Source organism: Mytilus californianus, unplaced genomic scaffold (assembly GCF_021869535.1).
Source record: "Mytilus californianus isolate M0D057914Y unplaced genomic scaffold, xbMytCali1.0.p SCAF_8, whole genome shotgun sequence".
Lineage (NCBI taxonomy): Eukaryota > Metazoa > Mollusca > Bivalvia > Mytilida > Mytilidae > Mytilus > Mytilus californianus.
In genome coordinates, this window is record NW_026262734.1 from 22997574 (window position 1) to 23011741 (window position 14168).

General features: G+C 31.9%; 1 protein-coding gene across 3 annotated transcripts in view; it reads right to left on the bottom strand.

Annotated features, from left to right (window-relative positions):
* The window catches only part of LOC127711539 (P2X purinoceptor 4-like), a 34386-nt gene that overhangs the window by 3799 nt on the left and 16419 nt on the right, over positions 1–14168 (bottom strand). Inside the window, exons 7-11 of one of the 3 annotated variants that reach the window (XM_052217619.1) lie at positions 11622–11769; positions 10269–10399; positions 8532–8688; positions 7124–7225; positions 1836–1865 (exon numbers count right to left, since the gene is read on the bottom strand). In XM_052217619.1, the coding sequence (XP_052073579.1) occupies positions 1836–1865; positions 7124–7225; positions 8532–8688; positions 10269–10399; positions 11622–11769 (568 nt within the window). Of the gene's footprint in view, positions 1–1835; positions 1866–7123; positions 7226–8531; positions 8689–10268; positions 10400–11621; positions 11770–13318; positions 13458–14168 lie in introns of all 3 variants that reach the window. The other 2 variants (XM_052217620.1, XM_052217621.1) reach the window with 2 other exon arrangements.

Genomic DNA, 14168 nt, shown 5'->3' on the forward strand with positions numbered 1-14168 from the left:
TTTTATAGATCTTAATCTTGCAGAATTTTGTTTAAATAAAAATGAAACATAAACAATAGTTAAGTGAACTTGTAAATGTCAATTGTTTATAATTTTGGATAACAAAGACATCGTTTACACAAGCATTTTTTGAATCGATTTAAATAAAACCAGTTAGCGTTCACATTATCTTTAATCCTAATGATCTCTATGGTTCTAATCTGAACCACTGCGTTCACACTACAATTTAAAAATGCAATCTATATGACCTAATTACCCGTGAAATTCTAGACACTGTGTATAAATAAAAATATTAAATCAAATTAATGTGTTGATACACATGCTTGTACAAAAATATACTGGATGAAGTTATTGTTTCACTAGAATTAATATTCTGAATTACAAGTTCAAATGTTGATACCGCTGTTCGTATAGTTTTCGTTAATTTTCAGCCCTTTTATGTCGGTCATTCATTTTGTAATAAATTGTTCTTGTAATTTTGCCGCCATTCATGTGCACAAATTATTTTCGTACTAGTTAAGATCGATCTCTGCGTTCACATTTAACGTAAGATTGATTCAAACTAAACTACCTCTTTTGGTGTTTTAGTTTAGACCGATAAAAAATCGATTCAATGCGTTCACATTGGGCTTAAATTGATCTAAAGTGAACCCATCTAGTTTAATCGATCTAAATGTCCAAGTTTGAAAGGGGTCTTTGCTTAAATTGTCTCCCTTGAAGTTTGTATTTTTCAGGAAAATGTCTGATATAAACTTTGATATCAATACACAGTTTATACTTCACATTATTTAATATTTCCACAAGTACATAATACTAATAAAATACTATTTCAATTTCTAATAAACTTTTTAAAAATTTAAATTATTTCTTGCTTTTTTATTACCTTAAATCATAAAGAGTAATATTTTATAAATTTGATTCACATAGGAACTATATGCAAATAGATTTAATTTTATTCAATAAAAAGTTTGAGCACATGTCAAATTAATACACAATATTAGAGTAATTTAGCTCCATGACCAAAAATCCAGAAGTATAATTTCAGAATTTCTTGTATAAATTTATTCATATATTCATAGCAGATTATCAAACTTTGTATGTCATACTGTGTGCTGGTTATCATGTGATATGGAAAGGTGGGGAAGAGTGTAGCCACATTGGGGGGAACAAACCTAATCACTATCCAGTGATCTATATTGGGTAAAGTTATTAGTATTACTATGTGGTCCGTCATTGTGTATTGGAGCTCCAATCTCTCCCGCTAGTATTGGCCTCCGATCAAGTGGCTAAATTGGATAGAAAACATGTAAAGATGAAGTGAGAAATTTTGTTTTCATCTAAAAAAAAAACTATCAGTGGCTAAAATAGTCATACGACCTTGTGAGACCCTCATGGGTAGTCAAGATCGTTAATTATCCCAGTCGTAGTACTAACAAGGTCACCAAATGTAAGTCTTGGAAACAGTAATCAAAGACTTGCTGGACTTCATGCTTTAAACACATGTTAAAAAAAGAATTATAAATAATTATGTCTTATTAGATAGACCCAATGGTAATCATACCACATCTCCTTATTTTTACATCAATGTTATTTATCAAAGTATCAATAGACTTTAGTCATAACTTTTACATCATTATTTTTCTGTGAAAACATTTCACACAAAATTATCTTTTAAATTCACACATTAAAAAGTCTTTAAACACTCCTGTAGTAGTAGTAGTAGCATGACACAGACATTAAAAAACTGGATTTGGATGGTAAGCATTATTTTTTTAACACTGCACTCACTACATACTAACAACCTTTCACTGAAGCAATGAACTAAAATGCTTTACCAGTTGATCAATTTGTAGAGGTGTTTCAAACTGAAATTGGGTAATATTGTTATTGTGATAGGACAAAGCCTTCTGGTTATGTAACATAAACCTACATCCCATACAGAAGTAAACATATACCGTAAATTTTAATTGCAAAAAGGAAAGACAAATTATATATTTCATATTAATGAAAGTGACTAAGGGCTGTTCCAGAAAATGCAACAGAGTTTATAATGCTCTAATGGAGCATAAATGATAGAAGGGTCTTCAACAGCTTGGCTGTGATAAAACTGTGATACTGTTTTTTTGTTAAACATCAATGATGGTGATCATTCTATTGATTTTCAATAAATCTGTATCTGAGAAGCCTTAACTTTACTTCCCTCAAATATGTATATCAGACAACAAAAAAGTATAATGATAAATAAAACAAACAAATGCAGAATCTACTTTCAAATAATCAGTAACATTCAGGAACTCTTCAGACTTCAGGTAGAACCTGCCTCATTTTATTGGTATACTGAATGCAGAAATATTAACCAGTAGAGCTGTGAGCTATTGCTCACTAAGGGTACCAATATTAACCAGTAGAACTGTGAGCTATTGCTCACTAATGGTACCACCCCCTTTAAGAAAAATGAATCCGAAAACACATTACAAGGTGAAGCATGCATGTCCACATGAAGCCTGATAGCAAATTTCAGGAAGCTCTTACTTGTAGTTCCTGCGAAAAATACCATGGAAATTTAATGTGACGGATGGGCATAAAATAATTTGGATGGACAAAGGGATGGACAGATGGATTGATGGACAAATAGACAGTCAGATGGACAGACAGGTGCTAAACAGTATACCCACCTATTTCAGAGCAGGGGTATAAAAAAGATCCTTTCATATTACTTTTTTTTTAATGAAAATGTAATAAAATTTATTTGAAATAAAGTGAATTAATTCAGTAAACATAGGGATTCTTCATCACATTCATGATAATTATTCTTTATAAATTTTGAAATATTTTTTGCAATACAACATTTGATAAGTTTCGTTATCACTGTCCTGGATGGTTGTTACCAGAGAGTCCATGTGTACATTTTGCCAAACCTATTAATAAGACATACACAAGCAAAGAATATTTGGAATCCATAAACCTATGCTGATAAAATGGCAATGTTGTGTGTCCTAAATGTACTCTTACTGCCAAATATTTGTCAGAATGCCTGGTGCAACAAAGAGTTGTCAACTAGCAGCTTCGGTCATGTTTTTGTATAGCAGTTTTCTCTCATTTCGAACATACAAAATAATTGTATTTTTAAATATTCAATCAATATTTCCCATACAATTGATGTAAATCAGAGCAAGCCATATTTTTTAAAATCCTTATGGTAACATAGTCCCTTTTTTTTTATAAATATAATAACTTGGAAACTGATGTTTACAGATGTCTTCATTTGATTAAAAAGATAACATAATCTGTAATATTTCAAATTTACCCTAAGGGAGTTAATTCTAATTGTTTTCACAATGATTTTAAAATTAACCTGAGAGACAAAAATAAACAAGGAATGTATGATTCAAGCGTCAAAAGGTGTTTTTCTACGTTTTATTTCAAAGAATCACAGAAAGACCCCACCTATATATTGCTGAATCCTCCAAATTACCAACCACCTACAGATATTGATTCATAAGGAATGATTCCACCTACTTATTTCCAATTCTTCCTGATACGACCATCTACATAAAAAAATATCCCAAGAGGGGACATACTACTTTCTGGAACAGCCCTTAATCAAAATAAAACTGATTTATATCTATAAAAATATTACAGTGAAGATGATCATATATCAAGCACTAAAAACTTCTGATAAAAATCTGAAGTCAAAGTTGCACAAAGTAGGTCACAGTGATTTACTGTCTGGATTCTCATCTGATAAAAAAAATCAAAGTGTGATAGGGCTGGTGAAAGCATTTGCCATATACTAAGAAATATACATGCAAGTACAAGATTAGTTCCATTGTCACAAGTCACAAATTAATTTTATACCAAACAGTCTGCACCAATAACTTTTTAAGCCCCTAATTCATTTGGGCTTGTAATCCATCAGATATTCCTTGTCTGAATTTTGTTTTAATAGTTGAAGAAAATGTCAACTATCCAACTGAGACCCGTCAAACATGAATGATTCAACTAGAAACATTTCCCCCCCACCCCCCCCCCCCCCCCCCCACCCCCCGAAACAATTTTGAAATATAAGATGCTAAATCCTGTATTCTGAGCATGCCTTCAGGTTTTAGATGATTGAAACTTTTTCTATTTTAGCTCTTTATCATGTTTATTGGATATAAATTAAAACATCTGCAAAGATTCACCAAGCTTTTATTAAAGTTAAAGATAACTGAAAAGCCATCCATAACCAGAGTTCCTGAAAAAGGTCTTGACATACTTTTTAATTGACATAGTCTAAAAATTTGTGTCTAATTCTTTAATTCTATAGAAAAATTCACTCATTTCTTTCAGACATTTCAACTTTTTATTTGTAGATTGACACATGAAGGATTCAAACTGACACCTTTCAAAAACTATGCATGACAAATTGTGAAACTATCAACATGATAAGAAATTCTGATTAGTTTGCATATTGATAAAATCAAAAGACTTGCCATGTTTGTCATGGAGTCTAGCATACTACACAAGCATCAAATTATTCATTTTTTCTTCAAAGTGGGGAATCAGAAATTTTTTTAATTTTTTTTTTAATTATTTCCCACCCCTGACCTCAGAGTTGAATGTCCTTCCCTTATGACTCTTTAAGAGTTGACATATGAATGAAAGTAGAACCTAACACAGAAATTACATAGTATCATTCCTCCTGACATTTGTTTTTTTTCTTTCTTTTAAACAAATTGGTAAAAAAACTATTCTTTCATAGTGCCAGGTCTAAACTATTTGAAACACTGAAACTGGTCCGTAATTAAAAAGGTTGTATCCATTCATATTCTTTTTACAGAAAATGTCAAAATGTAGATCGTTTGTTTTTAACTGTTTCATACGAGGTAACGCACACCTTAAACAAGTCAGGTCATGCAATATCTCAATACCACTAATTACTAGGGATGTCAACGAGTACTCGAGTACTCAAGTATCGCTCGGTAGTACCAAGTATCGATTACCAAAATGATACTCGACTAATCGGTTTCCTGTAAGAATGTTGTTGCTTTCTTGCTTTCATATGCTAAAACAACAAATAAAATTTTTTTTTGAGAGCGCCTCCCGGGAAATTAAATATTAATCAAAATTAATAAAACTTAAAATTCGATTCGAATGTTTGTGTTTAAATGTCATTTAAAATTCCTCCAAAGAGAGGTAGGATATATGAACAAGAGCATGTTTCCAAGGCTTACACCTTTGGCTGATCTTAATTATTCCTCCAATTCTCTATCGTAAGAGTATATATTTTCTTCAGCAGGACTGTTAGTTACCTAACAAAGATGAGAAATAGCCTCGTCCCAGAAAAAGTTTACAAGATGATATTTTTCAATAAGAACAAATTCGTTGCACCCTGTGTTGACCCTCAGAAAAGGATTAGGTTCTAATCATCACCTCTTTGGTGATCATTAAATGTGTTTTTTACGATTATTGTTGTTTGACTAATCATTTTTCTATAGATATTAATTAATTACTTGGTTAGATTATTGTCAGCTTACATAATCAGTTCATGTAGTAAATGAACTATTAGTTATGAATAAAATTCCTTGGACTATTATCTAGTCCTAAGTAATAAAGTTGAGGGTTTAACGTTTATAATGCAACGACTCACAATACATAAAATGGATATAATTTTTTGTGTTTCCATTTTGTAAATATAAAATGCTTGACCGAGCGAGTACTCCAGTATCGCTTGGTAAATCCTACGAGTACTCGATTAGTTTATCTTCACTGAGTTGACATCCCTACTAATTACCACATGGAAATAAACATGATTTTGCAGATCCACTAAAACAGTAAGGTTTACAAATACGATACTCCGATTAATTAAACAAAAGTATTTGGTATTTAAACAAGTAAAAGAGCCTCTATTGATTCTTTTATAACAGCAAAATTCAATTCGTAATAAATAGAATTAACCATGTTGGTATGCTTTAAACTGGTAATAAGAGGAATGGAGATTATTGACTGGTTTCTGGATATCCTGTTGATACATTCCTCGAAAGGACTCTGCCAAATAGAGGGCGCTGAATTTCCCTTATCACTGCGCCCAGAGATGAAATCTGTTACATAACTGATAGTGCATCATTTTCTTTCCTAAGTAAAGTGATCACATATTTGAACAAGCATTCTGTGAGTATTGCCTGGCAATACATAGTCCCCTACCGGTTAAAAATTCATTGTACTGGAACAAAATGCTAACTTGATCTATAACTTGTCATGGTGTAAACTATATAACAAATATCAAGTCAATATCTTCAAGCATGACAAAAAAAATGTGGAAAATTGATTATTTGAGTGAATTTTCTAAGTCCAAGGACCATAACTCTGCACAAAATCATCAGACCGGAACAAAATTCAAACTTGATCTGTAACTTGTCATGATAAAACTATATACCAATTATCAAATCAATATCTTCAGGCATAACGAAAAAAAGTGAGAAAAACTGATTATTTGAGTGAATTTTCTAAGTCCAAGGACCATAACTCTGCACAAAATCATTAGACTGGACCAAAATTCGAACTTGATCTGTAATTTGTCATGATAAAACTATATACCAATCATCAAATCAATATCTTCTAGCATGACAAAAAAAAGTGCGGAAAACTGATTATTTGAGTGAATTTTCCAAATTCAAGGACCATAACTCTGCACAAAATCGTCAGACGGGAACAAAATTCAAATTTGATCTGTAACTTGTCATGATAAAGCAATACACCAAATATCAAATCAATATCTTCAAGCACGAAGAAAAAAAGTGTGGAAAACTGATTTGCTGGACTGACGGACAGACAGACAGACAGACAGACAGACAGACAGACAGACAGATGGACGGAGTGCAAACCTTAAGTCCCTTTCGACTTCGTCAGTAGGGGACTAAAAATTACAATCCCTTTAAATATTGCATTTGAGGAATTTTCCATCGGATTTACTTAATTTTCAATACAAAAATCAAGCAAAAACATACTTTTACTCGATCTTGAAAAAACTATAGAATGAAAAATGTGTGCACTCTATTTCACTTGACTGACAGTACACAATGAAAATAAAAATAAAATGCTTTTAAAAACTGTCAATTGTTTATGGTATGTATTAAAATACCTTATATGCGTCATCTCCAACCACTTGTAAGTATTTCTTATCTTTGTAAAGACTTTTAGCCTTCAGGAAATATAATACCACTATATCACAAAGGACGGTAGCCTAGAACAAAATAAATAAAAAAGTTCAAATTAAAACCCTGTGGTCAATATACCTCAGAAATATATATTCAGGATAACATGTCCTTTTCTGTTTCAGTCTATGGAATATTTCATTATTTTTTGAACTTTTTATACAGTATATGACACACCATGATAGAATATTGTTGTAATTAATTTCAATTATTGTTGTTATCCAAGTGTTTCTTTATTTCTATTGTTTTAAGTATCTTTTTTTTTTTTTTTAAATGAACCAAGTAAGTGCCATATCACTAGAATTCAGTATGCTGTCTGTAATTACAGTATCCTAAAGTTGCTTTTGGCAGTTGAGCATTAAACTGTTGACACAGAGGTATAACTCGCTTTTTTGTAATTTTGATAGTATAATGCAAATGTTTAAATTAAAATGTCAAAATTTAAACATATAAACTCTGCAAAACATTCAAAGTCAATAGACCATGACTGAGAGGGCTTAGCCAAATAATCACCATGGAAATGAGATTTGCCAATGCTAATACATTTGCATACCAAATATCAATGACCTACCACTAATGGTTCCCCTTAAACTGACTTAATCACAAACTTACACATGTAAACTAAGCATAAGTTTCAAAATCAATAGACCATGACTGAGGTATTATGGTCAAAATAACTCTATGGAAATGAAATGCGCCAATGCTAATACAACTGCATACCATATATCATTGACCTACAATAAGTGGTTCCCTATAAACTGACCTAATCACAAATTTATACATTGTTGACACCGCCGCAGGAAACAGTAAGTCTAATTCTTGCTTTTTCCACTTCGTCGAAGTGAGACAATAATGTAACATACTACTGCTTATCTTCAGTAAACAAACAGATCCATATGAGGATATCTTCAAAAGGGATCTTATCCTGAATTCCCCAAAAAAAGAAAGCATTCTTTCCCTGATCCGGAAAAATTAATCATTAATTCCAGAGTGTAAATCCTAAATTCCCCCAGAAAAAAGACTCATTCCTTAAAAAAAAAAAAGGCCCAACCCCGACGTCCTGAAAAAGATTCCTTCCCCTCCTCTTTTATGACTCTAGAAAACAAAATCAGCCAACAATGATGACAATTATTAACACTCACTCCATGCACTAATCTTTAATCAATATTTGAATAGTAAATATCTGGCCATTTCAGTTAGACTTATGCTCACTTTTAAACCTTTGAGATAAAATTTGCTCTTTTAAACAGTGTTGAACTATAATTTTTCTATTGGTCTTTAGTCAGACCTCTTGGTCTCCAATATTGAGTAATGATATAGTAAAAAAATACTCACAATACCTAGCAAGCCAATTCCACTACCAACATTGATCAAAAAAGGCTCCAAATTAAATTTACCAGCTTCCCCAGTCACAGACAAAATGAATTTTATACCAAAGGCTTTATATAATGTCCTGTATTCTGTATCATTTTCCTTATAATACTTAGCATATCTGTAAATAAATCAAGAATATCACAGACAGAGACACAGTTCAGCAGTTACTAGACCTGCTTCCTCCTTTGGCAACACAGGTAAAAACATAAAATTTTTCAAATAAAAACTGATGGTAACCCCCAGATTTTGGTGGATTTCATGTTGCTCATTCTTGAGTAGTATGTAGTGTTTTTTTGACTTTTCGTAATCTCTTGTTTTTTGCCATGGCTATGTTAGTTAATTTTTCATTTACAAGTTTTCAATGTCCCTTGCTATTTTCAGCCTGTTTTTCATTAAAATTTCCTCAAAAATGTAGCATTTAACCATCTGTAGCAGGTTTTGGTCTTTTGATATTGCGGACTAATAATCTTCATATGTCGGTATTGCCAGGAGACGATGATTCAAAACATGTTGGTTATACACAGATTGGTAATCAACAATAACAAAGTTCACATCATTCCAAAATTAGCTTAATTCGCATTACATAATAATTCAAGCAGTTCTGAAAGTTAAATCTAACTTCGGCTTAAAAGGACTGAGAGATTGGTCACTTAAAGAACAGGAAAGTTAATTTTTTTATATAAAATAATCCCTAAAAAACAAATACCTGAAAATTGAAAAATATATGAGAAGAAATTTGGTTTGCCTTAACATATACAGTTATAAGAGGTCATACTATAACCTATCACATGACTGTCACATTTTTCTTATTACTGTGGATTCATTTCTTTTCGGTGGTACCAATTATCATGGATTAAAGAAAAACTGTATTTCCGTAGATATTTGATTTTGTGATTTTACTAAAGTCTGTATACCAGCCTATAGAAAATTTGTACCTTGTTGAACATTTAGATGGTCCACCTGTACCCACGAAATCCACGAAAATTTGTATCCCACTATTGAAAATGAATCCACAGAATATAAAATATATTCTAATATAACGTTCTTCAAACTCGAGTACACACCCGTGGTAATATATGAATATATTGATATGTCAGCTGATCGTCAATGTCATGGATTGTTTGGGCTGTTCCAATCTTACTCCTATGTCGTTTGCTTTTTATGAATGAATTACCCAATGTCAGATGGTGTGAATGACGTCATTTAATGATGACGTAAGAATTTAAGCATTCTACGGGAAAATGCACGAATTTGAAACTGAAAGATGTCAAAACATGTAAACATAAACAATTAAACAATGATAAGAATTTGCTGTAAGCCCATTTTCTTGAATAAAAGTAATATAATCAATCAACTTCGTCCAAACCCATCTTAGTATGTTATTGTAAATCATTTAAGCATGTCACTTATTCAGTTTCTTCGTATTTTACATCAATATTAATAGCGTGTTCAATTACGGGAACAGCAAACATTTCCCTTCATCTAGAGCGTTTCAAAACAAAAGAATTGCAGTCTTTGTCCTATTAGAATAGAAATAATTCATGGGGACTTGACTTTATGATGATTTTACCACGGGTTTTCCCTTTATGCTGATATTTTATCCCTCGCTATCGCTCAAGGTAAAATATTTTGCATAAAGGGCCAAACCGTGGTAAAATCACAATAAATTCAAGTCCCCATGGATTATTTCTTAAGTACCTGAAGTTATATCCTTTAGATATTTTATAATCAGCACTGTCAAGACGTCTGAATATGTATTTTGGAACACATTCAGTAACACTGAGATCTAAATTACAGTTCCACTGTATCTGTATTTCTATTACGCCACCCTAAAAATGGAAAAAATTGGAAAATCATAAATCAACAGTAGTACCAGTATATCTTTTATTCAACAAAATTTAATACCATGGACAGATTAATGCAATAAGTGGTCAAGGGTGAGCCTCAGGTTGTATCAATAGCCTGTGACTCATTTCACTAAACATCTTAGGACAAAAAATCAACCACAATTCCTAAAGGCGATAATCAACATACCATTCTAATATGACATTCTTCAAACACTTTGAGTACACACCCGTGGTAAAATATGAATATATTGTATGTCAGCTGATCGGCAACGTCATCATTTGTTTGGGCTGTTCCGATCATACTCTCACGTCATATGCTTTTTTATGAATGAGCAACCCGACGTCAATTGGTATAAATGACGTCATTGAATGATGGCGTAAGAATATAAGCATTTTACGGGAAAATGCACTGTTGTGAAACTGAAAGTCATCAAAACAAGGAAACATAAACAAACGATGATAAAAAATTTTGAAAGCCGATTTTTTTACATATAAGTTAGATTATCATTTAAATTCATCCAAACCTATCTAAGTACGTTATTGTAAATAGTTTAAGCATGTCACTAGTTCAGTTTCCTCCTTTATTTTACATCAATATTAATAGTGTGTTTATTTACAGGAACGGTAAATGTTTGCCTTCACCTAGAGCGCTTCGATCAAAAAGAATAGCTGTATTTGTCCTATTAGAATAGAAATAATTCATGTGGGCTTGAATTTATACTGATTTTACCACGGATTTGCCCTTTATGCCGATATTTTACCCCTCACTATCGCTCATGGTAAAATATTTAGCATAAAGGGCCAACCCGTGGTAAAACCAGTAAAAAGTCAAGCCCCCATGAATTATTTCTTAATTTACATAAAGTTTGACAGATGTATGTCCTTTACAGAATTTATTAAGATCTTTTAAAATTTATTTTTATTGATTTTAACCTTTCATTATATTTTCAGTAACAGTGACTTATGATGATGATGTCTTTTCAATCAGTAGAAAAAATAGATAAAATTTTATAAGTAGAAAACTATAGATTATTATAACCAGGAGTAATCTCAATTTGCCAAGAGGTTTTAGTGAAAAAGATTACTATGGGCAGACATGGTCACAAAGAGGCAATACGAGATTATTACACTGGCCCTTTAATCCAATAGAATTAAAAAAGCTATTAATCTATATTAATCATAATGTAATGAAATAAAACATTACCGAGACAGCCATTTCTTTGTAGTTACTTCCCGTTAGAGATACAATATCATTCAGAATGAAAATTGGACAATACTGATCCTCTGGGTGGCTTAGTTTAAATCGACAATTCGCCAACATTGAATCATTAAAGAAATCTAAAAGGTTTCTCCTGAAAAGAGCAAGACATGGATCAATTAATAAATTGGTGTAAAATTTCAAAATTTCTAAATAATTTCAAAACTCTGCCTAGAGGCTAATCTGAAGAAGGATCTAAACAAAGAATTAATTATTATCAGATATTAGACCATCTACAAAACATTAATAACCAATAAAACATGCTTAGAAATGGCTGATCTTTGTAATGTTTTACCTACAAAATGTTAATAGGTGTACTATAGCAGATTATATGTGATTGCATCATTTATAAGGATACACAAATACAAAACATTCTGCAAAAAATAAGATTTTTCACATAATGTTGTGATTTGTTATTTATTTTGCAGTTTTGTGAGACAGGTTATTATGCAATTTTACCAAAGTCCAAATTTCATGTTAATTAAAAAACCTTTGTGAGCTTGCTCACATACCCCATGCCCCAACATTGTCACTTGGCAAACATAATCTCACCAGATTCCTAAGTTACACAACTCATTACTCCTACAAAAGTCAACTGATAAAAATTTCTTGTGGATATGCACATTAATATATTATGTTCTTATTATCTACAAAGTTTCAGGAAATTCTATTGCATGATTTCAGAGGAGTTGAGATGACAAACTGTTGTAGTAATATATCTATGCCAAATTTGTAAGTTCAAAGGTGCATAACTCCTAGAAAAAAAAATGAATCATAATTTCCTGTCAATATGCACATCTATATAGTGGTCCTAATTATTTACAAAGTTTCATGAAATTCTGTTCTGTGGTTTCAGAGGAGTTGCGATGACAAACTGTTGCAGTAGTATATTCAGGCAAAAATTTCTAAGTTCAAAGGGGCATAACTCCTAGGAAAACAATTGAATCATAAATTCCTGTCAATATGCACATCTTCATAGTATGTCCTAACTATCTATAAAGTTTCATGAAATTCTGTTGTGTGGTTTCAGAGGAGTTGAGATGACAAACTGTTGCAGTAGTATATTAAGGCCAAATTTCTAAGTTCAAAGGGGCATAACTCCTAGAAAAAAAATGAATCATAAATTCCTGTCAATATGCACATCTCCATATAATGTCCTTATTATCTACAAAGTTTCATGAAATTCTGTTGTGTGGTTTCAGAGGAGTTGCAATGACAAGAACAGGACTGAAAAAAGACGGACAGACGGACGGGTCAAAAACATTATACCCCAAGGAACTTTGTTCCATGGGGTATAAAAATACATGCTGCTATGTATGCAAACTATCAAGGTCAAGCCAAACTACCCATGCAAAATTATAGCATACTAACAAAATTTCACTGGGAACTTTCTCTGCCAAAGTAAAATATATATGTGGTTCTGTTAGACACACAGAAAATTAGGTAGTTTAGGAAATTAATTTCTTTTTCTTTCTTGAAATGGGGACAAGATCTAGGCATTGTCAGTGCTAGTTCAAAAACTCCAATAAAATGCTTTGAGTACTGAACAAATATAAAAATTGGTCAGTAACCACAAGTATATTTTATTTTGGCATATATTTAAACACATATGTCCAGTAATCCTCTGCTTCAAACATGTCTACCTCTTTAGCCATATCTGTGTAATTTTCTCCAGCTTCTCTTACAATGGTTTCTAAACGTAATATAGGACAATCTATGGAGTGGGAACCATAGTTACATGTCTGGAAAAACTCATCTGAAGCATTGTCTGGTAAATTTCTCCTGTTAATATGTAAAACTTATATTGTTAGTAAATTATATTGCTACTGTTAAGTACTTGAGGACTTTAGACTCCAATTTTTTCTATCAACCTAAGATATCACAAACTGTTGATATTCTAAATAAAAAGATAAAACATATGAGAAGAAGTAATACGTTACCAAGAACAGAAAGAATTAAGTCATAACTAGACATAGAGAGCAAAGCTCACAAAATGTTACAAACCCTTCCCTTGTATTCATCTTAAAGTATTGACCTTGACCTTGCAGATAAATATTTCAGCCTAATTCACAACACACTCTTTGGTAATGGACAACAAAAATACCAAGCATCATTAATATCCTTCAAAGCATTCAAAAGTTTGGACTAGCACACAGTATTCTTTATATTCAAATTATTCACCTTGACATTGCAGACGAATATTTCAACCTAATTCGCAACTCACTCTCTGGTGTTGGGCAACCATAAAACCAATCATCATTAATATCCTTAACGGCATTCAAAAGTTTTAAACTGAACACAACTTTCTATATTTGAATATGGGAATGAAATGTTGAACTAAATTTGTCACCTTGACCTTGCAGATAGACATTCCAATCTGATTTGCAACACACCTTCTGGTGGTAGGCAACAATAATATCAAAAAGGGATGTCAAACAGTACTCAAGTACTTGAGTATTGCTCTGCAGTACTGAGTAAAGATACCAAAATGAT